The sequence below is a fragment of the Pan troglodytes genome, chromosome 1 (assembly GCF_028858775.2).
Source record: "Pan troglodytes isolate AG18354 chromosome 1, NHGRI_mPanTro3-v2.0_pri, whole genome shotgun sequence".
NCBI lineage: Eukaryota > Metazoa > Chordata > Mammalia > Primates > Hominidae > Pan > Pan troglodytes.
Genome location: NC_072398.2, coordinates 176,304,236 through 176,330,442, shown reverse-complemented (window position 1 = coordinate 176,330,442; position 26,207 = coordinate 176,304,236). Strand labels below are relative to the sequence as shown.

The window sequence follows — 26,207 nt, the reverse complement described above, 5'->3', positions numbered from 1 at the left end:
GTGTCAGCCAGGTGTGGTGGCTCATGCCTGTAATCCCAGCACTTTGGGAGGCTGAGGCGGGTAGATCACTTGAGGTCAGGGGTTCAAGACCAGCCTGGCCAACATGGTGAAACTCTGTCTCTACTAAAAATACAAAAAAGTAGCCGGGGCCAGGTGCGGTGGCTCATGCCTGTAATCCCAATACTTTGGGAGGCCGAGGCAAGCAGATCACGAGGTCAGGAGTTCGAGACCAACGTGACCACCATGGTGAAACCCCGTCTCTACTAAAAATACAAAAATTAGCCAGGCATGGTGGCGCGCACCTATAATTCCAGCTACTCAGGAGGCTGAGGCAGGAGAATTGCTTGAACCTGGCAGGTGGAGGTTGCAGTGAACCGAGATTACACCACTGCACTCCAGTCTGGGCAACAAGAGTGAGACTCCATCTGAAAAAAAAAAAAAAATTAGCCGATTATGGTGGCACATGCCTATAATCCCAACTATTTGGGAATGGCTTGAAACCGGGAGGCAGAGGTTGCAGTGAGCCAAGATCACGCCACTGCACTCCAGCCTGGATGATGGAGTGACACTCTGTCTCAAAAAATAAATTAAATAAATAAATAAATAAAATAAAAAATAAAATGTGTCATTTGTGGAGTGTAGTGGCTCATGCCTATAATCCAGAACTTTGGGAGGCTGAGGCAGGAGGATTGCTTGAGCCCAGGAGTTCAAGACCAGCCTGGGCAACATAGGAATACCCTGTCTCTACAAAAAACAAAAATAAATTAGCCAGACATGGTGGTGTATGCCTATGGTCCCAGCTACTCAGGAGACTGAGATGGGAGGATTGCTTGAGCCCAGATAGTGGAGGCTACAGTGAGCTGTGATCGTGCCACTGTACTTCAGGTTGGGCGACAGAGGGAGACCTTGTCTTTAAAAAAAAAAAAAAAAAAGTGTGATTCGATGGTTTGGGTTATATTCCATTTCTTAGTGCTTCTGTTTTTGGTGCCATATCCAAGAAATTGTTGCCAAATCCAGTGTCATGAAGATTTTTCCCTGTGTTTTATAGTTTTAGCTCTTGTTCTTTTTTTTTTTTTTTTTTTTTTTTTTTTTTTTTTTTTTTTTTTGAGACGGAGTCTTGCAAGCTCTGCCTCCCAGGTTCAGGCCATTCTCCTGCCTCAGCCTCCTGAGTAGCTGGGACTACAGGTGCCTGCCACCACGCCCGGCTAATTTTTTGTATTTTTAGTAGAGATGGGGTTTCACCACATTAGCCAGGATGGTCTCGATCTCCTGACCTCGTGATCCGCCCGCCTCGGCCTCCCAAAGTGCTGGGATTACAGGCGTGAGCCACCGCACCTGGCCTAGTTTTAGCTCTTAAGTTAAATTTTTTGAGTTAAATTTTGTATATATATAAGGTAAGAGTCCAAATTTATTCTTGTTTTTTATTTATTTATTTATTTTTTTTGAGACAGAGTCTCGTTCTGTTGCCCAGGCTGGAGTGCAATGGCATGGTCTCGGCTCACTGCAACCTCCACCTCCCAGGTTCAAGCAATTCTCCTACTTCAATCTCCTGAGTAGCTGGGACTACAGGCGCCCACCACCACACCCAGCTAATTTTTGTATTTTTAGTAGAGACAGGGTTTCCCCATGTTGGCCAGGCTGGTCTTAAACTCCTGACCTCATGATCTGCCCACCTTGGCCTCCCAAAGTGCTGGGATTACAGGCCTGAGCCACAGCGCCTGGCCCATTTATTTATTTATTTATTTATTTATTTATTTATTTATTTATTGAGATGGAGTCTGGCCTATTTATTTATTTATTTATTTATTTATTGAGATGGAGTCTTGCTCTGTCATCCAGGCTGGAGTGCAATGGCACGATCTTGGCTCACTGCAACCTCTGCTTCCCAGGTTCAAGCCATTCTCCTGCCTCAGCCTCCCAAGTAGCTGGGACTACAGGCATGCATCATCATGCCTGGCTAATTTTTGTAGTTTTAGCAGAGACAGGGTTTCACCATGTTGGCCAGGCTGGTCTTGAATTCCTGACCTCAAGTGATCTGCCTGCCTCAGCCTCCCAAAGTGCTGGGATTACAGGCATGAGCCACCACAGCCGTCCCAATGTATTCTTTTTTGATTGAAAAGTTTTTTTTTCCGGCTGAGTGTGGTGGCTCACGCCTATAATCCCAGCACTTTGGGAGGCTGTGGTGGGCAGATCACCTGAGGTCAGGAGTTCCAGATCAGCCTGGCCAACATGGCAAATCCCCCTCTCTACTAAAAATACAAAATCTGCTGGTGTGGTGGCACACTCCTGTAATCTCAGCTACTTGGGAGGCTGAGGCAGGAGAATCACTTGAACCCTGGAGATGGAGGTTGCAGTGAGCCGAGATTGAGCCACTGCACTCCAGCCAGGGAGACAGAGCAAGACTCCATCTCAAAAAAAAAAAAAAAAGCTTTTTTTTCAGGCTGGGCACGGTGGCTCATGCCTGTAGTCCCAGCACTTTGGGAAGCCGAAGTGGGTGGATCACCTGAGGTCAGGAGTTTGAGACCAGCCTGGCCAACATGGTGAAACCCTGTCTCTACTAAAAACACAAAAATTAGCTCATGTGGTGGCCGGGGCCTGTAATCCCAGCTACTTGGGAGGCTCCTGCTTAAACCCGGGAGGCGGAGGTTGCAGTAAGCCAAGATCGTGCCACTACATTCCAGCCTGGGCGACAGAGCGGGACTCTGTCTCAAAAATAAATAAATAAATAAAATAAAAATAAAAAAGTTTCTTTTTTTCCAATTTTTTAATTGTGGTAAAATATACATAACAAAATTTACCATCTAGGCCAGCACAATGACTCATGCCTGTAATACCAGTGCTTTGAGAAGCCAAGGCAGGAAGATCACTTGAAGTCAGGAGTTTGGGACCAGCTTGAGCAACATAGCAAGACTCTGTCTGTATAAAAAACAAAAAAATTCTCACCATCTTTTTTTTTTTTTTTTTTTAGATATGATCTTACTCTGTTGCCCAGGCTGGAGTACAGTGTCATGATCTTGCCTCACTGCAACCTCCACCCCCAGGGCTCAAGTGATCCTCCTGCCTCAGCCTCCCAGGTAGCTGGGATTACAAGCACGTGCCACCATACTCAGCTAATTTTTTTTATATTTTTAGTAGAGACAGGATTTCACCATGTTACCCAGGCTGGTCTTGAACTTCTGGGCTCAAGTGATCCACTGCCTCAGCCTCCCAAAGTGCTGAGATTACAAGCATGAACCACCATGTCCAGCCAAACCTTACCATCTTAAACATTTTTAAATTATTATTATTATTTTTTAGGGTCAGGGTCTCACTCTGTCACACAGGCTGGAGTGCAGTGGAGCGATGATAGCTCACTGCAGTCTCAAACTGCTGGGATCAAGTGATTCTTTCACCTCAGCCTCCCAAATAGCTACGACTGTAGGCACACACCACTACATCTAGCTAATTTTAATATCTTGTAGAGAAGAGACCTCGCTATGTTGCCCAGGCTGGTCTTGAACTCCTGGCTCAAATAATCCTCCTGCCTTGGGTTCCCCAAGTGCTGGGATTTCAGGCATAATCCACCACACCTGGCCCTATCTTAACCTTTTTTTTTTTTTTTTTTTTTTTTTTTTTTTGAGATGGAGTCTCGAGTGCAGTGGTGCGATCCTAGCTCACTGCAACCTCTGCCTCCCAGGTTCAAACAATTCTCCTGCCTCAGCCTCAGTAGCTGGGACTACAGGTGTGTGTCACTATGCCCGGCTTATTTTGGTAGTTTTAGTAGAGATGGGGTTTTACCTTGTTGGCCAGGCTACTCTCAAACTCCTGACCTCAGGTGATCCACCTGCCTAGGTTTCCCAAAGTGCTGGGATTACAGGTGTGAGCCACCATGACTGGCCAGCCATTTTTAAGTGAACAGTTTAATACAGTGGTATTAAATATATTCATAATGTTGTGCAACTATTGGCACCATTTCCTCTCCATAACTCTTCATCTTATGAACCTCAAACTCCATATGCATTAAACAATAGCTTCCCATTTTCCAGTCCCCCAGCCCCTAGCCACCACCGTTCTACTGTTTCTATGATTTTCACTACTCTAGGTACCTCATATAACGACTTCATTTTTTGCATGTGGATATCCAGTTTTTCTTGCTCTATTTGTTGAAAAAACTGTCCTTTCCCCAGTGAATGTTCTTAGTATTCTTGTCAAAAGTAGACCGACCATAAATATGTTTATTTCTGGGTACTCTATTTTGTTTCATTGGTCTATATGTCTGTCCTTATGCCAGTACCATGCTGTTTTGATTATTATAGCTTTGTGGTATGTTTTGAAATCAGGAAGTATGAGTCCTCCAGCTTTGTTCTTCTTTCAAGATTGTTTTGGCTATCAGGGCCACTCTTTGCTTTTTTAATAGGAGCATTTTGTCCGTTTGCTTGTTTAAAACAATGTATTTTCAAATTATAGTAGCCTTTTAAAAACTTTTTTGGGGTATAAGATGGATCAGTAAAATATGTAAAGTGTGCTAGACATCTCAAGTATACAGCTTAATGAAAATTTATAGAAGTATACACTGTGGTAGCTACCACTCAGATCAAGTCCCAGAAGCCCAGAAGCTTCCCTTGTGTCCCTTTCCAATCAGTATCCCTTCTTCTGGGGCTAGATTTCTCAACTTTGGCACTATTGATATTTTGTGTTGGGAAATTCTTTGGTGTGTGTGTGTGTCTATGTTGGTGGTGGGGATGGGGGTGCTGTTCTATGCATTATGAAATGCACCCATCCCTAGACTCTACTTAGTAGATGCTAGTAGCAACCTCCCATTGCCACCCTCAAGTTGTAAAAACCAAAATGGTTTCCAGACATTGCTGAATGTTCCATGGGGGTTGGGGGAACAACTGCTCTTGGTTGCTAATCACTGCCCTGGAGGTGACAATTCTGATTTGCATCACCGTAGACTAGTTTTGCTTATTCTTGAACTTATTGCCAATAGAATAATACTGTATTTACTGTGTGTGGTTTTTTCGTTTGTTTGTTTGTTTTGTTTTTTTTTAGATGGAGTTTCACTCTTGTTGCCCAGGCTGGAGTGCAATGGTGCGATCTCGGCTCACTGCAACCTCTGCCTCCCAGGTTCAAGTGATTCTCCTGCCTCAGCCTCCTGAGTAGCTGGGATTACAGGCATGCACCACCACGTTTAGCTAATTTTTTGTATTTTAATTTTTTTTTATTTATTTATTTTTTGAGATGGAGTCTCACTCTGTTGCCCAGGCTGGAGTGCAATGGCACAATCTCAGCTCACTGCAACCTCCACCTTCGGGGTTCAAGCAATTCTCCTGCCTCAGCCTCCTGAGTAGCTGGGATTACAGGTGTCTGCCACCACTTCTGGCTAATTTTTGTATTTTTTTTTTTTTTTGAGATGGAGTTTCACTCTTGTTGCCCAGGCTGGAGTGCAATGGCATGATCTCGGCTCACCACAACCTCTGCCTCCGGGTTGAAGCAATTCTCCTGCCTTAGCCTCCTGAGTAGGTGGAATTACAGGTGCTAGCCACCATGCCTGGCTAATTTTGTATTTTTAGTAGAGACAAGGTTTCTGCATATTGGTCAGGCTGGTCTTGAACTCCCAGCCTCAGGTGATCTACCTGCCTCGGCCTCCCAAAGTGCCAGGATTACAAGTGTGAGCCACTGCGCCCGGCTGTACTTACTGTTTTGACTCTGGCTTCTTTAGTGCAACATTATGTCTGTTGGATTCATCCATATTGTGTATTTCAATAGTAGATTTTTTTTGGTGTTCTGTGGTATTCCATTGTATGGATATACCACAGTTTGTTTATTCATTGTGCTGCTGATGGACGTTCGAATTGTTCCTATTTTTTGGATGTTATTAATAAAGTAGCTGTGAATGTTGTTGACCATGACTTTTGGTGCAGAGATACACTTATTTATTTCAGAGTAGAATTTCTGGGTCATAGTGCAGGCGTATTTATAGCTTTAAGAGATATTGCCAGTTTTTCAAAGTGGTAATCTTAGTCTGTTTGTGCTGCCATAACAAAATGCCTGAGACTGAGTAATTTATAAACAACAGGAATTTATTTTCTCACAGTTCTAGAGACCGGAAGTCCAAGATCAAGGCAGCAGCATTTGGTGTCTGGAGAGGGCCCACTTGCTGTATCCCTACATGGTGGTAGGTGGAAGGACAAAAAGGGGCTGAACTCTGTATGAAGCCTCTTTTATAAAGGCCTTAATCCCATTCTAGACGGTGGAGCCCTCATAATTTGACAACCTCCTAAAGTCTCTGCCTCTTAATACTATTGTATTGGAGATTAAGTTCAACATGAATTTTGAAGGGGACACAAATATTCAAACCACAGCAATGACTGAATTAATTTATGCTTCCACAAACAATGTGAGTTTCAATTGTTCCACATTCTCACCAAGGTTTGGTATTATCAGTTAAAAAAATTGTAGTCAGGCCGGGTACAGTGGCTCACGCCTGTAATCCCAGCACTTTGGGAGGCTGAGGCAGGCGGATCACCTGAAGTCAGGAGTTCAAGACCAGCCTGACCAACATGGAGAAACCCCATCTCTACTAAAAATACAAAGGTGGAGGTTGCGGTGAGCCGAGATTGCACCATTGTACTCCAGCCTGGGCAACAAGAGCAAAACTCCATCTCCAGAAAAAAAAGAAAAAAGAAAGAAGAGAGAAAAATAAAAAATCATAGTCATTCTAGGGGATTTCTGTCTAGTGATAGTTCATTGTGGTTTTAATTTGCATATCTTGATAACTACTGATGTTAAGCATCTTTTTACATGATTATTGGCAATTTGCATATCCTCTTTTGTGAAGTACCAGTTCAAACGTTTTGTGCTTTTTTTTTTTTTAATTTCAGAAGGGAACGGCATGTACATTTTGCTCATTTAAAAAAATTGGGTTGTCTCTTTTTCTTATTGGTTTGTGGGAATTCTTTATGTAATCCAGATATGAGTTCTTTGTTAGATACAGGAATTTTGACCATTTTCTCCAAGTCTGTGGCTTGATGAAGCCTTTTATTTATTTTTAAATTAAATTAATTTTAAATTTTTTAAAGAAATGAGATCTCATTCTGTTGCCCTGGCTGGAGTGCAGTGGCACAATCATAGCTCACTGCAGACTCAAACTCCTGGGCTCAAGTGATCCTCCTGCCTCAGCCTCCTGAGTAGCTGGGATTACAGGCATGTGCCACCATGCCTGGTTAATTTTGTATTTTTAGTAGAGACGGGGTTTCTCTGTACTGATCAGGCTGGTTTTGAACTTCTGACCTCAGGTGATCTGCCCACCTCGGCCTCCCAAAGTGCTGGTATTACAGGCATGAACCACCACATCCAGCCCTGTTCACTTTTATTAACTGTGCTTAGAACAGTACTGGTCATATAGTAGGTACTTAAACATATTATTTATTTGTTTGTTTATTTATTTATTTATTTTGAGACAGAGTTTCGCTCTTGTTGCCCAGGCTGGAGTGCAGTGGAGCAATCTTGGCTCACTATAACCTCTGCCTCCTGGGTTCAAGTGATTTTCCTGCCTCAGCCTGTTGAGTAGCTGGGATTACAGGCGCCCGCCACCATGCCCAGCTAATTTTTGTTATTTTTAGTAGAGACGGAGTTTCACCACATTGGCTAGGCTGGTCTCAAACTCCTGACCTCAGATGACCCACCTGCCTGGGTCTCACAAAGTGCTGATATTACAGGTGTGAGCCACCGCCCCCGGCCTTAAAAGTATTTTTTAAATGATTTTAAAAAACCAACCTAGGGCTGGGCATGGTGGCTCACACCTGTAATACATAGCACTTTGGGAGGCCAAGGCAGGAATATTGCTTGAACCCAGGAGTTTGCAACCAGCCTGGGTAACATAGTGAGACTCCTATCTCTACAAAAAATGTAAAAATTAGCCAAATGTGGTGGCGTGGGCCTGTAGTGCCAACTAGTTGGGAGGCTGAGGTAGGAGGATCACTTGAGCCCAGGAGGGCGAGGCTGCAGTCAGCCATGATTGCATCACTGCTCTCCAGCCTGGATGGCAGAGCAAGACCCTGTCTGCAAACAAAATAAAACAAAACAAAACTTAGAGAAAAGTTGAGCTGGATGTGGTGGCTCATGCCTGTAATCCCAGCACTTTTGGAGGCTGAGGCGGGCAGATCACTTGAAGCCAGCAGTTCAAGGCCAGCCTGGCCAATATGGTGAAACCCTGTCTCTACTAAAAATACAAAAATTAGCCGGGCATGGTGGCACACACCTGTAAACCCAGCTTCTCAGCAGGTTGAGGTGGGAGAACTGCTTGAACCCGGGAGGTGGATGTTGAAGTGAGCCGAGATTGGCGCCACTGCACTCCAGCCTAAGCGACAGAGTGAGACTCCATCTCAAAGAAAAAAAATGTTGAAAACATAATATAAATTTTTTTCCCTGAATCATTTCAGAATAAGTTTCCAAATGATGCCCCATCACCCCTGAATTTCAGAGTGTACTTCTTACAAAAAAGGATAAAATATAACTATCACAATCGAGTAATTAATATTGATACACAGCTACCATATAATCCTCAGGCCCTATTCAAAAGTCACCAATTTTCCCAGTAATGTTCTCTACAGCAAGAGGATCCAGTTCAGAACCACTCATTGTACGCTTTTTCTAGTCTGATCTGTCTCCTGCAGTCCTCAGCCTTTCTTTGACTTTCCTGTCCTTGATACATTTGAAGATGACAGGCAAGCTATTTTTGTAGGATGTGCCTCAGTTTCGATTTGTCTGATGCTTGCTCATGATTAGATTCAGGCCATGCATTTTTGGCAGGAATAGCACAGAAGTGACGCTGGGTTTTTCTCATTGCATCCTGTCTGGTGCCTCATAATTTTGATTTGTTTGTTACTGATGCTGTTTGCTTTCATCACTTGAGTAGGATGGTTGCTGCCAAGGTTTTCCAGTGTGAAGTCAATATTTACCCCTTTGTAGTAAATATCGTGTGGTCAGGTACTTTGAAACTATGTGAATATCCCATTCCTCATCAAACTTTCAATTTATTTATTTATTTATTTGTATAGTATGGACTCAAGGTTTGTTAGTTTATTCAATGGGCTATAATCCGTTTTTTTCACAATTTATTGTGATACTCAACTTTTTCTCAATTTGATCAGTGGACTCCCCTTCAAGCAAACTTTTGTAGAGACCAGCCTGGCCAACATGGCGAGAGCCCCGAGCTCTTTTTTCTTTTTTTTGAGATGAAATATTGCTCTGTTGCCCCAGCTGGAATGCCACTAGCTGTGATTATAGGTGTGCACCACCATTGCCCAGCTAATTTTTGTATTTTTAGTAGAGGTGGGGTTTCACCATGTTGTCCAGGCTGGTCTCAAACTCCTGACCTCAGATGATCCACCTGCTTTGGCCTCCCAAAGTGCTGGGATTACTGGCGTGAGCCACCGTGCCCGGCCCCCATCAGCTCTAAAAAAAAAAAAACCAAAAAAAAAACACACGCTTTTGTGTCCCTTTGACATTTGACATGTCTTTATCATTCAGGTGTCTCAGGTTCATCCTGGACTTTCCCTGCTTGAGTCCTGGAATCAACCTTTTCTCCAAGGAGCCTTGTTCCTTTTAGTGGGGAAAGGTATTTAGAAGCTAAGATCTTGGTGTCAGCTGTGTTCACTACAATTGGGGTATCTCTACTTCTCCATCCTCCAGCGTCCTCTGGTGGTCGAGAATCTGAAGTTCCAGGTTTTCATAGGCCCAGTGACCTTGTCCTCAGAAGGAGAAAGATCCTCTCTCCTTTGATGTTCCCCTCAACTCCCTTAAATAAAGGACTCTATTGGTCCTGCCCAGTAAGTTTTCATCCCTGGACCAATCGCTGTGGCTGGAGGCATGGGACACTCTTAGGAGTGGAGCTTGGGTCCCAGGCCCACACCTATCTGAAGAGTGGGTGCTGGGTGTGTCTTGAGGAATCCAGCTTCACCTAGCTACATGGAATAGGGTGCACCCAGGAAAGATGAGGCTCTTTCACCAAAAGAAAGTGAAGAGATGGGGGCTGACAGAACAGCAGATGCCTCTCATAACAAGTAGGTGTTTAGCTATGAATTGTGATACCTGCTGAAAGAAGAGATTCGGACAATGCACGACAAGACCATAGTGGCCTTTGCAGAGCCCCAGGGTGGGGGTGGCCTTTCTCAGGACTGGCAGGCAAGCCTAGGCCTGAAGGAGAGCCTTAGTGGGGCAAGGAGGTATGGCGAGCAGTGGCCCGGGTAGAGGGAACCACCGTGCAAAGGCCCTGAGGGGAAATATGCCCAGTTCTGGAAGGAGGCTGGTGTGGCCAAAGCATAGTGAAGCAGGCAAGTGGTGGGAGATAAGGCTGCAGAGGAGGGCAGGGCACAGCCGACCAGGCAGGGCATTGAGGGCCTTGGCAAGGATGCTGGCTTTGTGCTCAATGAAATGCAGTGTCACTGAAGGATTTTAGGGAGGGGGGTGACATGAGCTGACGTACACTGAAAAGCTCAGTGTAGGCTGGGCGCAGTGGCTCACACTTGTAATCCTAGCACTTTGGGAGGCCGAGACGAGTGGATCACTGGAGGCAGGAGTTCGAGACTAGCCTGGCCAACATGGGGAAACCCCATCTCTATTAAAAATACAAAAATTAGCCGGGTGTGATGGCGGGTGCCTGTAATCCCAGCTACTTGGGAGGCTGAGGCAAGAGAATCACTTGAACCCGGAAGGTGAAGGTTGCAGTGAGCCGAGATAGCGCCATTGCACTTGCACTCTAGCCTGGGCAATAAGAGTGAGACTCTGTCTCAAAAAAAAGGAAAAGAAAAGAAAAGAAAGCTCAGTGTGGCTGCTGGGGTGGGGTAAGGATTGGAGGTGCCTAGAGGGGGAGGAGAGAGATGGCATGATGGCATCCTAGGTACATCACAGCTTTATCCACCTTCTCATTGAAATCGTGCCCTGCAGGAGCCTTTGATGAAGTGACCTCATGCCTGGTGAAGGTGCCAGAGAAGACAGAAGGTGGCAACAACATGGCTCTGGTATGCCTCCTGCCCAACCCCTAGCTGACTGTCCTGGGATACTTCCGTCCTGCCAACCCCCTACCCCCCAGCCCAGCAGCCTCCGCATTCCCCATGCCTCTGCCCAGCTCTCCTTTTCTCCATAACATTCATTGCTGTCTGATGTGCCATATGCTTTGTTTATTCATCTTCTTTCTTGTTCATCTCCCCCACAAGGACATATTCTCCATTACTCGGGCATTTTTGTCTGTTATTCACAGCTATAACTTCAGCATCTAGAACAGTGCCTGGCACATAATAGATGCTCAATAAAATATTTTTAAACAATTGAATGAATTGCGAGAGGGGCTCTGAAAGGGGCAGAAAGTCTAGAAGTGGCCTTTTTTCAGGACAGTCAGGCCCAACCCAGGTCTGGGCCATGTGGCAGGCTCAGGAGGCCCAAGAAGACCAGTCCAGCAGGTGAGGCACACTTGCATCTGCAGGACTTGGAGATGGCCAGTGGGTAAGACTAGACAAACTGGTGGACGTGAGTGCGACACAGGGAGTGTGGACAAGGCTGCTTGATGGACACAATGTGGAGGAGGTGGGGGATCCATCCAGGCCCAGACATGCAGGAGGCAGGCCCTACCTGCAGGCTGTTCAGGGCCAAGCTTCAGTCCCTGGGGCAGTGCAGGGCGGAGATGGGGAGAAGTGACTGGACTAAGAGGAGGCCCTGCATTCAGGGAGCATTTATCCTCATCCCATGGCATCCTTCTAGTTGTCCACTGTGTTCCTGCCATGCTGGCCTTTTTCTGTTTCTCACACACGCCAAACTCATTCCTGCCCCAGGGCCTTTGCACGTGTTTCTTCTGCCAGGAAAGTTCTATAAAATGGGCACAACAAAGCTGAAGTGAGGCCCATGCCAGATGATATGCACAGCACCTACCATGGTGCCTGCAAAAAGAAGACTTTTTATTGATGTCATAGGGGCCAAGGGAAAACGTCCCCTTCATCCTCTGAAGGTTTGCTGAAAAAAATCAACTCACAAAGGCAGATTAATTGGAGAAAATGTACACACATTTATTAATGAGTACACGGAGAGAAGCACAGAGTGATTACCTGCCCCCCAATGAGGGCTCAGAAACTTATATACCATTTTGAGGTTACAGAAAAAATGGGGGCTTGGATCTTGGCAAAACAGGTTATAGGAGGCGGGAGAAGAGGAATTTTTTTTTTTTTTTTTTTTTTTTGAGGCAGGGTCTCGCTCTGTCACTCGGGCTGGAGTGCAGTGGTGCAATCTTGGCTTGCTGCAGCCTTAACTTCCCAGGCTTAAGCGATCCTCCCATCTCAGCCTCCTGAGTAGGTGGGATTACAGGCATGAGCCTCTGTGCCCGGCCCTGGGCTATTTTTTTTAAATTTTTTGCCTAGAGGTGAGGTCTCATTATGTTGCCCAGGCTGGTCTTGAACTCCTGAGCTCAAGCCATCCTCCTGCCTAAGCCTTCCAAAGTGCTGGGATTATAGCAGGGAGCCACCACACCCAGCAAGAGAAGAGGAATTCTGTTGAGGAGCAATAAGGGATTAGTAGCAAGAATTAATGGATCAGGAACAGAGATTATTTTGTGAAAGGGTCTGTTCAGATGTGGTTACATTCTTGGTCTTACAGGGAAGGGAAGGAACAACAGTTGATCTCCTTGGTAGATCTGGATCTTAGGCAGATCAAGGAACTTCGACTTCATCTTGTACTTTGGGAGAGATCAGAGAGACCTGGAAGCTTCTTTAATTCAGCGTGTCCAAACACCGTATTGTGGGGTATCAGTTTCTGAGCCCTAACACTGTCATTCAACACATTTAATTGAGCCCCTACTATGTGCCAGGCACTGTTTCAGGCACTAGGAATACAACAATGATGTGACCTGACATTCTAGTTTGGGGAGACACACAGGCCTTCCCCCTAGTTCTTTGCATAGCTAGCTCTTGTCATTTAGGACTCAGCCCAGGTGTTAACTCCTCTGAGTGGTCTTCTCTGACCATTTGGATTAAATTAGCCATCCCTCTATCATCACTCTTACAGTTTAAGTTACCTATTGCTATTTAACAAACCACCCCAGAATTTAGTGGTTTAAAAGTTCACTCTGGGGTAGGAGTGGTGGCTCACACCTGTAATCCCAGTACTTTGGGAGGCTGAGGTGGGAGGATCACTTGAAGCCAGGAGTTTGAGACCAACCTGGGCAACATCGTGAGACCCAGTGTTTACAATTTTTTTTTAAAGTCAGAGTTTTAGCTCTTGTTGCCCAGGCTGGAGTGCAATGGTGTGATCTCGGCTCACTGCAACTTTTGCCTCCTGGGTTCAAGCAATTCTCCTGTCTCAGCCTCCCAAGTAGCTGGGATTACAGGCACATGCCACCATGCCCAGCTAATTTTTGTATTTTTAGTACAGACAGGGTTTCATCATATTGGTCAGACTGGTCTTGAACTCCTGACCTCAGGTGATCTGCCCACCTCGGCCTCCCAAGTTGCTGGGATTACAGGCATGAGCCACTATGCCCAGCTACAAAAATTTACAAAGTAAAAAAAAAAAAAAAAAAAAAAAAAAATCAGCTGGGCCTGGTGGCCCAGTAGTCCTATGTAGTCCATGTAGTCCTAGCTACTCAGAAGGCTGAGACTGAAGGATTGCTTGAGCCCAGGAATTCGAGATTATAGCGAGCTGTGACTGCATCACTGCATTCCAGCCTGGGTGCTGGGGGCATTAGAATTGGAAAGGCCCAATTTCTCATGATTCTGAAGTTTGACTGGGCTTAGCTGGGTGGTTCTTCTGCTCCACAGTATAGACTGAGATCACTCAGTGGGACTGGAATATTCAAGATGACCCTCTCATTTTCCAGGGCCTCTCTTCACATGGTCTGTAATCATTGTCTTTTAGCCTGGGCTTCCTTGCAGCACAGTGGCTGAGTTCCAGAGGGAAAAAGTGGAAGTTTCCAGTTTCCTTAAGGACTAGTCCAGGAACTGGCCCAGCATCACTTCTCCATTATTCTGCTGGTCAAAGCAAGTTGTAAAATGAGCCAAGATTCAAGAGGAATCTGTCCTTTGGATAGGAGGAGCAGAAAAGAACTTGCAGCCATTTTCAATGTGCCACACACCTCATCGAATTAACTTGTATTTTCTTCTTTACTATATGAAGTTAGTTCTCTTATTTCATGGTCATTGTTTATTTTCCTTCTTCTCCCTTAACATGATGAGAACGGAGAGATTAGTTGGATATTGGTTAATGTGTTCTCTCTCTCAGGTAGCAGAATGCCTCAATCTGACTTGTATGTACTGGGAGACCCATATGAAGTGTTACTAATGGTGCAATTTCAGGTTGAGGGATTGGGGCCCTTTCTGTCCCCTCCTTAGTTGACTGGAGAAGGGGGGAGTACTTTGCAGTCCCTCATATCTGGTCCTCTTCCAAATGCTGGCATTCAGGGTTAACTCCTCCAACCCCTCAATATTCTCCAATCTTTACCCCACCCCAAGTTCCCCTTGTGGGGACCTCTCATTTCTCTTGCACCAACGCTGGCTTGCCTGTAGGTGTCGGGTGGTTAACAGTGCTGTATGGGCAACCCCTGAGGACTGGGCTCAGTGGGGCTCTCACTCTGATGTTTTGCCCTCTGCTGTCCCCTAGGTTGAGAATGTCACCACCCTTCAGAAGAGCCAGGATCTGCTGGAGGCAGAAGGAGAAAAGAAGACCATGATAAAGAAGATTATGGTGGGGGAGCCACAGGCGGGTCTGTGGCATTGGGGTGGGAGGGGGCAGAATTCCTGAGTCCACCCACTGATGAGACCGCAGGGGTGGGAGATTGAGGTAGGAAAAGGACGGGATGAGGAGGCAGGACATCGGGAATTGAGTCTCAGCTCCACCTCGAACTGCCCTCCACCTACACAGAGGGAGCTCAGGCAAGTTCTGAGCCTCACTCTTCTCATCTCACAGATGGGTGTGATAATATCTGTGCCATTGGCTTGTTGGGAGGACACAACCCAATGCTTAGTCTACAGTAAAGGCTTGCACACCCAGAAGCAGTTCTTATTACTTAATACATTCTTTTCCCAGCAATTCCTTCTGGTGGGCAACTTTAGGCAGTTTCCTCATCATTTTGATAAATACAGTCACTCCACCAGAATGGACTGGGCAGGAATAACCACTGAATAACCACTGAAGCTTCCAAAATTATATTTGTGTTTGTGTACTTTACAGAGACAACCAAAAAAGTCCTTGCCCTCCATACCTTCATTTAACTAACATTAATTGAGCATCTGCTGTGTGTAGGTGCTAGATCAAAAATGAGAAGCAATTAGAAGGACATACTTTATTCTGAGACAGGGTCATGCTCTGTCACCCAGGCTGGAGTGCAGTGGCGCCATCATGGCCCACTGCAGCATCAAACTCCTGGGCTCATGGGATCCTCCCGCCTTAGCCTCTCGAGATTTGGGACCACAGGTGTGTGCCACCACACCCAACTAATTTTGTATCTTAAAGAAATGGACATTTGGCCAGTTGTGGTGGCTCACGTCTGTAATCCCAGCATTTTGGGAGGCCAAGGCAGGTGGATCCCTTGAGGTCAGGAGTTTGAGACAAGCCTGACCAAAATGGCGAAACCCCATCTCTACTAAAAATATAAAAAAAGCTTAGCCGGACATGGTGGCACGTGCCTGTGGTCCCAGCTACTCAGAAGGCTGAGGCAAGATAATCGCTTGAGCTAGGGAGGCAGAGGTTGCAGTGAGCCGAGATTGTGCCATTATACTCCAATCTGGGTAACAGAGCAAGACTTCGTGTAAAAAAAAAAAAAAAGAGTTCAAGATGAACCTGGCCAACATCATAAGGTCTCATCTTAAAAAGAAGAAAAAAAAAAAAACAAAAAAAAACATTTTAAAGGAATGCAACTGGGCAGTTTTCAAGGGCCACACATAGTGGTTTTTGCTTTGGACCAGTTCCATAGTTTGAATATGCCTCTTGGAGGCCAGGCATGGTGGCTCATGTCTTTAATCCCAGCATTTTGGGAGGCCAAGGCAGGAGGATGGCTTGAGCTCAGGAGTTTGAGACCAGCCTGGGCAACATAGCAAGACTCTGTCTCTACAAAAAATAAAAATACTTAGCCAAGTGTGGTGGCATGAGCCTATAGTCCCAGTTACTTGGGAAGCTGAGGCGGGAGGAGCACGTCAGGGGATGCTGGCTGCTGTGACCTGCTCTTTGTGATGGGGGCAGCCTTGGCCCTGGTGGCCTGCAGTAGCCCTGTCCTCATCGGCCCTTCTGTGGCCCCCTGTCCAGAGGCAGATCCAGGAGGAGCCACTGGATTCTCTCTCAAGCTCCGTCCGCAAGCAGGCCATGGAGATCCTGACCCAGCTGAGGTGTCCATGGCCCTCTCCCTGTTCCCACAGCCCCTCTCCTCTCTTCCTCCACTTCTGCCTCCCTCCATCTCTTCGCTGTACCCTCCCCCAACCCGCCCCCACCCCTCGCCCGGTGCCTTTTCCCCTCCCCTTGCCCAGTCCCTGCGCTCCTCAGCTCAGCCCCCGTCTATAGCCATAGGGCCCCTCTCTCACTCCATTTCTTTGCTTTCTGCCTCTTCTCCAGCCACACCCAGCCCACCCTGGGCATGCGGGAGAGGTCGGAGCTGGTGAACGTGTGTGTGCACAGCGTGTTCTCCCTGCCCTCCGTGCAGGCGATGCAGGAGAAGGACGAGGCCAAGGCTGAGACCATCCAGGTGAGGCGGGGCCTTCCCAGCAGGGCCTCAGGGCTGGCCCATGTTCTGGGAGGAGATATGGAGCTGCATCCTCCGGCTCATTGGTCTGTGGCCTTGGGCAATTCAACAGACTTCTGTTGGTCTGAGTAGGTACTTGATAAATGGTGAAGGGATGAATCATTCAAATAAAGACACCCAGCTGGGCACGGTGGCTCACACCTGTAATCCCAGCACTTTGGGAGGCTGAGCTGGGTGGATCACGAGGTCAGGAGACTGAGACCATCCTGGCTAACACGGTGAATCCCCGTCTCTACTGAAAATACAAAAAAAAAAAAAAAGAAAAAAAAAATTAGCCGGGCGTGGTAGCGGGCGCCTGTAGGCCCAGCAACTCAGGAGGCTGAGGCATGAGAACGGCTGGAACCCGGAAGGCAGAGCTTGCAGTGAGCCGAGATTGCACCACTGCACTCCAGCCTGGGCGACAGAGCGAGACTCCGTCTCAAAACAAAATGAAACAAAACACCCATCCTGTCCACTTCTGGGCCCTGCCCTATGGGAGGGATGTGGGCAGATAACGGCATGGCCAGGGGAAGCGGCCAGGATTGGGAGGGGCAGGGCTGAGGCTTAGGCTATAATGAAGACAGACTGGGGGAACTGGGGCTGAGGCCTGGAGAAGCAGAACCTCAGGGGGCTCATGCGAGCATCTTCAAACCTCTCCAGGCGTTCCTGGGAGGAGGGGTGGAGGTGACCCTCAGGGTAGGATGAGGGGGAGTGAGGGTCAGTGGGGAAGGTTAAGGCAAAGGGTTTTAGCGCAGGGTGCAGCACATTCATTCATCACTTCATTTAGCAAATAGTAACTCAGTACCTACTCCATGCTAAACTCAGCACAGGAGCCTTACAGGTGAGGTGAGTGTGGGGGAGATGGATGGTATCAAATAAATAAATACGAATAAGTGCAAAATTACACCAATCATAAATGCTGCAAGCCAGAAGTACTTGGTGCTATAAAGAGCCTGCAATGGTGGGGCAGAGGGGAGGGGAAGGCCTAGATGGGGGTCAGCGGTTGTGATTGTGAAGCTGAGAGGTTAAAGAAGAGCTAATTAGCTACAGAGGGTGGCAGAAGGAATAGCATTCCAGGCAGAGGATGACAAAGCGGCAGTGTGACTGGAGCCCAGAGGGTGAGGTGAGAGTTCTGGGAAGTGAGGCTGGAATGCCAGTGTCCCGGAGGTGGTGCCCTTGGAGAAGACTGGGGTTGCGGGGGTGACTGAAAAAAGGAGGCAGCTCTCTTGTAGTATCAGATTTAGCCAGCAGAGGACAGTGCTGCATAGTAATCTGCAGAGATGGGCAGGAAGGAGGAGGCAGGTGGTGAGCCAGGCTTTCTTGGTGGTTGTGGTGTAACCCCAAGGACCACTGGCTTCAGGGTGTGTGCAGACTCAGGAAGTCTAGACAATAACAACCTAGGAGGCACACTTAGGGAGCTGGCAGGACGAGGGGAGGCAAAAAAGAGAGGGTCTTCTCAGAGTAACTCAAACCCACTGCCCAGCCTCGTGTACATGTAATGCTGGTAACCATAAGACAATTCTGGGATGGTGGTGTGGGTAAGGGATGAGAAACCTAGGCAGGAGAGAGATGGCTTCCTTAAGGGGCAACTTGGAAAATGTATTTGGGCCTAGGAGAAGCAATTCAAAAAAGAATCAGAGCATTTCCCCGGAGATGATGAAAGTAAGATTGGCTCTTTCATTGATCCAGCTCTTGCGGTTCCAGAGCATTTTCTCATCCATCCTCTCATTTGCTTCTCATGACTTGAAACTTCTTGTTCTGTGATCTTGGACAAGTGTCCCTGTCCCTTCATTTGTAAAATGAGAAAAACAATTTGTGGACAAGGTGGCAAATCACCAGGTAGCCAGCTGGTCCATGGTAGATTCTCAGTATATGCTGGATCTCCGCTTCCCTCCTCTTTAAGGTAGAAAGTGCAGAGATAATAATTAGCAATTTGTTGATAAGGAAACTGTAACCCATGAGGGGAAGTAATTTGCCCAACATTACACATCAAGTTAGTCTCAGAGGTGGGACCAGAAAGCAGCTTTCCTGGGTCTTAATTCCCCCTCCTCCCCTGACCTACACCAGGGGCCGCCTGGGGCTGATGTCCACTCCAGAGGTGCCTTAGTGGCTTGGTCCTCCTCCCATCCACAGACTCTTTACCATCAGACCCTGGAGGCCCTGCAGACACTGCTCAAAGCCCTCTTTATCGAGGACCCCACTCCTGCTGGGCTGAAGAGCATCTTGGAGGTGCGGAGATGGGAGGGGCAAGGAAGGGAGGGGAGGAAGGGTGGAGGGAAGAGAGAAATTGGTGCAGGAGCAGTGGAGGCCAGACCTAGGAGTGATTTGGCTTCAGGATGTCATCTTGTGTGAGTGTTCTGCCTCTCTGTCTGTCTCACAGGCCCTGTCCCAGACTCCTGCCTCTCCCCACTCTCTCCCCATCCCCCCACTCTCTAAATGGCTGCCCATGGTTATAGCTGCCACCATCTCTGTGCTCTTCCCATGCTTGTCCCTGCGTCTCTCTTCTGTCTTCATGACTCTTCACTTTTCATCTCTCTCCTCATTGACTTCCTTCTTCCCTATAGTCTGTCAGTCCTATTCTGAACTCCATCTCTGCCTATACTCCAAGAAAAGGAGGAGGGCTGTGGTGACCTTTATACCCTCTCTGGAAGCTTCCTGCTGATGGGTGAAGGCTGGCCTGTCCACCCAGCAGCAGGGGCTGTCATCTAACCTGTAGTTCTGAGTCTTGCTTTTGATCCCACAGGCCCTGGGGCCTTGGATGAACTCTGGGAAGGCCCATGAGCGAGCACGGGCTGTGAACACCAATGTCTCTGTGTTGAACCACATGCTTCTAACTCTGCCTTTCTTTGTGAGTGGCCCCTGGGAGGGGTGGACACTCTTAGGGAAAATCTTCCCACTTCTGAAGGAGCCTGTACCTCTGTTTAGGGATTCCCAGGTGGCTCTTGCCATCTTCAGAGGGCTGTGCTATCTGGGCCAGACTATCCACCTGTGTTCACCATTTAATGTATAGCATTATTGAACCTATAACACTCAATCCCTAAGATTGCAATACAAACAGATGCCCTTGGGGTTCCCGGCGCTGGGGCTTCTGCTGGGGAGACTCATCCTTCGCATTGGGGATCCTGATGAGGAGATTGGCTGTGAGGCTCTGGACGGCATCATCATCCTCTACACTACTCTGGAGCTCCAAAAACGTAAGCCCTATCGGAGTACTTCTGAAGGAAGTCTTCTGAGTTGTTGCTCAGTCTGGATGCAATAAAGAATCAGCTGGAGCCTTGGCATTAAGGCACTGGTGGGAGATGGGGGAAACCAGCACAGGGCCAGATGGGGACTGTGGAAACTGGTGTGAAGCCCAAGACCCCAGAGAACCAGGGGACAAAGGCTACAAACAAAACTATTTTGATTTAAGCAATCTTGCTTTTTCTCATCCTTCCAAGCTTAGTTTGTGACTGTCATTTTCATATTCCCTTAATACTATGTATACCTAAGGATAATTCCCCTAATACCTTGTTTTCCTGTCTGTTTTCCCCACTAGAGACTATAATCCTATGAGGGAAGGGCAGGGCTGTATCTTGGTCACCCCTGTATTCCCAAGAGCCATCTCTGGGCTTGGCACATGGTGGGTGCTCAGTGAATATCTATCGAATGGATGAACAAAGAACAGCTTCTGTCTTAGAATCCAGAGCAGCTAAAGCTTGTAGTTGGGAGAACTTTCCTTGATTCAGCTTCAGGGAGCACTTCGTGATGTGGTATGGGCTGACACAGGTATCCAGAAGGCATTGTACCTAGAGGTGCACGGTATCAGCTGTCACTTGCCTCCTTCCTTTCTCCATCATCCTAGCTCTGCCCTAAACCAGGGGACCTTGGCATGTGGTTTAAACTCTCCTGGCTCTGGGGGTAGAGTGACCTGTGCATAAGAGCTGGTTCTATCCCTGCTTAGTGGTGTGACCTCAGGTAATCACTTTGTGTAGGCCTAGATTTCCTCATCTGTGAAAATGGTATACTCAGATATAATTCATAATTCATGCTTTTTTTTTTTTTTTGACAGAGTCTGGCTCTGTTGCCCAGGCTGGAGTGCAGTGGCACAATCTTGGCTCACTGCAATCTCTGCCACCTGGGTTCAAATGATTCTCCTGCCTCAGCCTCCCCAGTAGCTGGGATTACAGGCACACATCACCACACCTAGCTAATTTTTGTATTTTTAGTAGAGACGGGATTTCACCATATTGGCCAGGCTGGTCTCAAACTCCTGATCTCAAGTGACCCATCTGCCTCAGTCTCTTAAAGTGCTGGGATTATAGGCAGGAGCCACCACGCCTAGCCTAAATTCATGCTTTTTGAAAGATTAAGTGAGATATTTTGTAAGAGCATATGTAAAGGTACTAGCTCAGTGCCACACATTATAGGTACTTGTCATGTAGTTCACTTTTTCCTATCCCTTCAGGCTTTTGGGATTTATCTGGTATCCTCACTCTTCTTGATCTCTAGCATTTGGGACAAAGATCTGGTCCCTGGGAGATTTACCCTGTTGACCAGGAGCCACTCACATCTCTGGAGGATGGGTGAAGGTGGTATAAGCCATGTTAATAACCAGCTTTAGGGGTAGGAGTAGGAGCCTCTGTGAGCCTATTCTGGCTTGGGACGCTGCCTTTTTTTTTTTTTTTGAGACAGAGTCTTGCTCTGTTGCCCAAGCTAGAGTGCGGTGGCACGATCTCGGCTCACTGCAGCCTCAATCTTTCAGGCTCAAGCAATCCTCCCACCTCAGCCTCCTGAGTAAGTGGGACTACAGGAGCATGCTACCATGCCTGGCTAAATTTTTTTTGTATTTTTGGTAGAGATGGGGTTTCACCATATCTACCAAAAATACAAAAAAAATACTGGGGTTTCAAGACCAGGCTGGTCTCGAACTTCTGGGCTCAAGTGATCCGCTCGCCTTGACCTCCCAAAGTGCTGAGATTACAGGCGTGCACCACCGCACCCCGCCGAGGCAGCTCATTTAAAAAAGAAAGAAAGAAAGAAAGAAAGGAAAATGAGTAGAAATTATAGACCCAATTAGGGTTGCCAGATTTAGCAAATAAAAAATACAGGATACCCAGTAAAATTTGAATTTCAGGTAAACAATGGGTAATTTTTAGTATATTTGAGATGTACTTTCACTAAAAATGATTTGTTTATCTGAAATTCAAATTTAACTGGTTATCCTGTATGTTATTTGGCAACCCTAGGCCAAACTTATACTCTTAGATTTTATTTATTTTTTTCTTTTTTTAGCAGGCAAGAACCATACTCTTAGATTTATTTATTTTTTGAGATAGAGTCTTGCTCTGTCATCCAGGCTGGAGTACAGTGGCTCAATCATGGCTCATTGCAGCCTCAACCTCCCGGGCTCAGGTGATCCTCCCACCTCAGCCTCCAGAGTAGCTGGGACTACAGGCACATGCCACCATGCCCAGCTTATTTATTTATTACTATTATTTTTTGAGATGGAGTGTAGCTCTGTTGCCCAGGCTGGATTGCAGTGGCACGATCTTGGCTCATTGCAACCTCCGCCTCCCAGGTTCAAGCGATTCTCCTGCCTCAGCCTCCCGAGTAGCTGGGACTACAGGTGGCTAATTTTTGTGTTTTCTAATAGAGTCGGAGTTTTGCCATTTTGGCTAGGCTGGTCTCGGACTCCTGATCTCAAGTGATCTGCCTGCCTTGGCCTCCCAAAGTGCTGGGATTACAGGTGTGAGCCACTGTGCCTGGCCCAGGTAATTTAATTTTTCTTTTCTTTTTTTTTTTCTGGAGTCTTGCTTTGTCGCCCAGGCTGGAGTGCAGTGGTGCGATCTCAGCTCACTGCAAACTCCACCTCCCGGGTTCCAGAGATTCTCCTGCCTCAGCCTCCTGAGTAGCTGGGATTACAGGGGTGCACTACCGTGCCTGGCTAATTTTTATATTTTTAATAGAGATGGGGTTTCACCATGTTGGTCAGGCTGGTCTTGAACTCCTGACTTCATGATCCGTCCCCCTTGACCTCCCAAAGTGTTAGGATTACAGGCATGAGCCACTGTGCCCAGCCGCTAATTTATTTTTTGTACAGACAGAGTTTCTCCATGTTGCCCAGGCTGATCTGGAACTCCTGGGCGCAAGTGAACCATCTGCCTCGGCCTCCAAAGTGCTGGGATTACAGGCCGGGTGCAGTGGCTCACGCCTGTAATTCCAGCACTTTGGGAGGCCAAGGCAGGTGGATCAGCTGAGGTCCGGAGTTCAAGACCAGCCTGGCCAACAAGGTGACACCCTGTCTCTACTAAAAATACAAAAATAAGCCATGTGTGGTGGCGCATGCCTATAGTCCCCACTACTTGAGAGGCTGAGGCAGGAGAATCACTTGAACCCGGGAGGCGGAGGTTGCAGTGAGCCAAGATCACACCACTGCACTCCAGCCTGGGCGACAGAGTGAGGCTGTGTCTCAAAACAAACAAACAAAACAAAACAAAACAAAAAAACAAAACAAAAACAAAAACAAACAAAAAACCCAAAGTGCGGGGACTACAGGCGTGAGCCACTGCACACGGCCACTCTCAAGATTTAATCTCAATGAGTGAAGTGGTCTGTCCAGGCCCCCTGACTGTAGGAAGCAGCACAGCTAGGATTTGAACCTGAGTCGGCCTGACTGCAGGTATCCAGCTCCTCTCCTTTACAAACAGCACACACACTTGGTCTATGTGATCACTCTGCCTTGGTGGTCCTTTCTTGTGCCCACGTCCTGTATTCCTTGAGGAGATCCAGGTAGGACCCAAGGTGGGCTGAAATAAGGGCTCAGGAAGTGCGCCTGAAATGTGCTCCCTTCAACTGAAAATATGAAGCCACTATGTGCCGGGTACTATTCTAGGATATGGGGACACAGGAGTGGGGAAAAGAGATTAAATAATCCTCCTTTGGTGAGAGTACCTTCTCGTTGTCGGGAGATAAGATAGTGAACAAAATAAACAAGTAACACATATAGCAAGTCAGATGATGACAAAAACTAAAGAAAAGTAGATAAGGATTGGTACCACCAGGGGTAGGGGATTGCAGTTTAAAAGAGGTATTGCCACACATCCACCAGAATGGCATAAATGAAACAGACAGACAATGACATGTGCTGGCAAGATGTGGAGCAATGGGAACTCTCGTGCACTGCTGATGGGGTTACCGTTGATTTCCCATCATAGAAAACTGTTTGGCAATATCTTCTGTAGCCGAACCTATGCTTAGACTATGACCCAGCAATCCATTCCTAGGTATACAACTAACAACTGTGTAGTATACTCATCAAAAGACACACTAGAATGTTCTTAGCAGCACAATGCTTAGTAGCTGGCAATAACCCAAATGTCCATCAAAAATAGAACTGATAACTAATCATAGTCTTTCATACTGTGGGAAATTATACAGCACTGAGAATGAATGAAAGAACTAATGCTGATGCAACTGTGTGGATGAATCTCAACCATATAATGTTGAGCGGAAGGAGACGGACATCAAGGATAACATGTGTCCATTTATCTAAAGTTCAAAAGCAAAGACATCTCTCTAAGGGTTGAGAAATTAGAATAGTATTTAGCCAGGGTCAGGGAGAGGGCTACTGATGGAAAGGGGTGCACAAGAGGGGCTTCTGGGGTGCTGATCACGTTCTGCTTCTTGACTTGGGGGCCGGCTACAATGGTGTGTTCACTATGTGAAAATGTATCAAGTTAGTTCCTTATGATGTAGGGACTTCCTACATGTATGTTTAACAAAAATAGGGAGATGTGGCCTCACTGAGAAGGTTCTCATCTTGCAGGAGCCAGAGATAAGGAAGAGACCAACAAGAAGGAGCTATATGAGAGCAACAAGCATTTCCTGGGGCCCTACAACCCTGTGAGCCCGTGCCAGAACATTCTGCGGGTGATCGAGGTGACTGCCTGGTGCCCATCCAGGAGCGGAGGGTGGGGGGTGAGGAGGGGCAGTGCCACCTGGCCCCAAAGCTTTCTTCCCTTCCAGCTTTCCAGGCTTTGCAGGACGCCTTCCCAGCCACCCACGCCTGTCCTGAGTGCCCTCCTCCTCCAGTCTGTGCCACAGTGCATGGACTTCCTTCTCCCTTACGCATGTCACCCTGTGCTGAGTGCAGGGACATGTTGCTCTTACTTTTGTAGCTCCTCTCCTAAAGGTTCAACACTTATGTGTTAACTGAATATTCCTGGCCCTCCCTGCTGACCTCTGCATGTGGGCATCAGGCAGTGTTTGTGCCTCTGTGCACAAAGCTCGAAGCTCAAAGCTCGGGCTACCCATCAGTGTGTCATGATCTCAGCACCTTTGTTTCAGGAATTTGGAGACTTCCTGGGGCCCCAGCAGATAAAGGACCTGCTGCTGGCCGCCCTGGAAGGGCTGAAAGGCAGCTCAGAGGCTCCAGGGAAGGACTCCAGGGAGATGATGCAGCTGGCCTCGGAGGTCATGCTCAGCTCGGTGCTGGAGTGGTACTGCCACAGGGCGCTGGAGGTGGTAAGGCCTCCTGGGGGCAGGGAGTGAACTGTCACTGGGGCTCGGGAGCTCCCCCCATGGCCTGCTCATCACTGGCTGGCCAGACAGTGGGCAGGGTGGGGTATACCTGAACCCCCTAAGCCATGGGGCAGGGAAGGGGTGCTGGTGGCTGAGTTCTAGGTGCTCCCACCTTGAAGGTTTTCTCTTACCACCCCTGAAGGAGCTCAACTGACTTGGTCGTGGGTAGAGGTGGGTTTGGCGGTGGAAGCAGGTATAGGGAGCATAGTAAAGAGAAACTGGCTCACTCCCAGGGAGGGGCAGGCGCTCTGCTTGCCTCTTCCTTTCTCTCTCCTTTGGGCCTTCTCCCCTGTCCTCTAGCCTGTCACCCCCTTCCCTCTCCTCCCACCTTCCTGCTGCCCCCGTGCTTCCCTTGGCAGTCCCCTTGCTCATGGCTGCCCCGGCTGTGCCCCAGATCCCAGAAATCATGCAAGGCATCTACATGCAGCTGAGCCACATCCAGGAGCCTCGGGCCCGCCAGGTGGCCCTGCTGCCCGTCTCCCTCCTGGCTAGCTCCTTCATGACCGAGGTTGTGGTGGCCCTGCTCATGTGCCCCCTCCCACTGAACAGGTACCAAGTGAAGGGGTTCCCAGCCACTGCATCTTACAGGGTTCAAGCAGCCCCCACCCCAGGTTGGGGACCCCCTTCTGCCCAGATAAGCCCCTCGCCCTCCCAGATGGCACCCCTTCTGTGATCTGGGGTGTTTATGACAACCATTAAGCACTTCCTGAGCACTGCTGCTGTCAGCGCCGAGCATTACAATAGTCTCTAATTCTCACAACAATCCCATTCTGCAGATGAGGAAACCGAGGCTTAGGGAAGTTTCTTGCCTTAGGTACTCACTGAGCAAGCAATAGAACGGAGGACCTAAACTCAGGTCTAACTAACTACCAGCCCAGAGCTCTTTAACAATGCCATTGAAAGGAGGTCTGCGTGT

General features: G+C 47.6%; 1 protein-coding gene across 50 annotated transcripts in view; it reads left to right on the top strand.

The window, feature by feature from the left end:
* Positions 1-26,207, top strand: part of MROH7 (maestro heat like repeat family member 7) — a 71,994-nt gene that overhangs the window by 16,004 nt on the left and 29,783 nt on the right. For 30 of the 50 annotated variants that reach the window (XM_054683271.2, XM_063801769.1, XM_016919029.3 and 27 more), the window contains 10 exons: positions 10,930-11,003; positions 14,623-14,706; positions 16,264-16,343; positions 16,567-16,696; positions 18,866-18,961; positions 19,476-19,580; positions 19,791-19,926; positions 24,537-24,649; positions 25,058-25,234; positions 25,686-25,840. In XM_054683271.2, the coding sequence (XP_054539246.1) occupies positions 10,930-11,003; positions 14,623-14,706; positions 16,264-16,343; positions 16,567-16,696; positions 18,866-18,961; positions 19,476-19,580; positions 19,791-19,926; positions 24,537-24,649; positions 25,058-25,234; positions 25,686-25,840 (1,150 nt within the window). Of the gene's footprint in view, positions 1-2,968; positions 3,075-10,929; positions 11,004-11,371; positions 11,442-13,927; positions 14,139-14,622; positions 14,707-16,263; positions 16,344-16,566; positions 16,697-18,865; positions 18,962-19,475; positions 19,581-19,790; positions 19,927-24,536; positions 24,650-25,057; positions 25,235-25,685; positions 25,841-26,207 lie in introns of those variants that run through there. The other 20 variants (XM_054683329.2, XM_054683333.2, XM_016919072.4 and 17 more) reach the window with 5 other exon arrangements.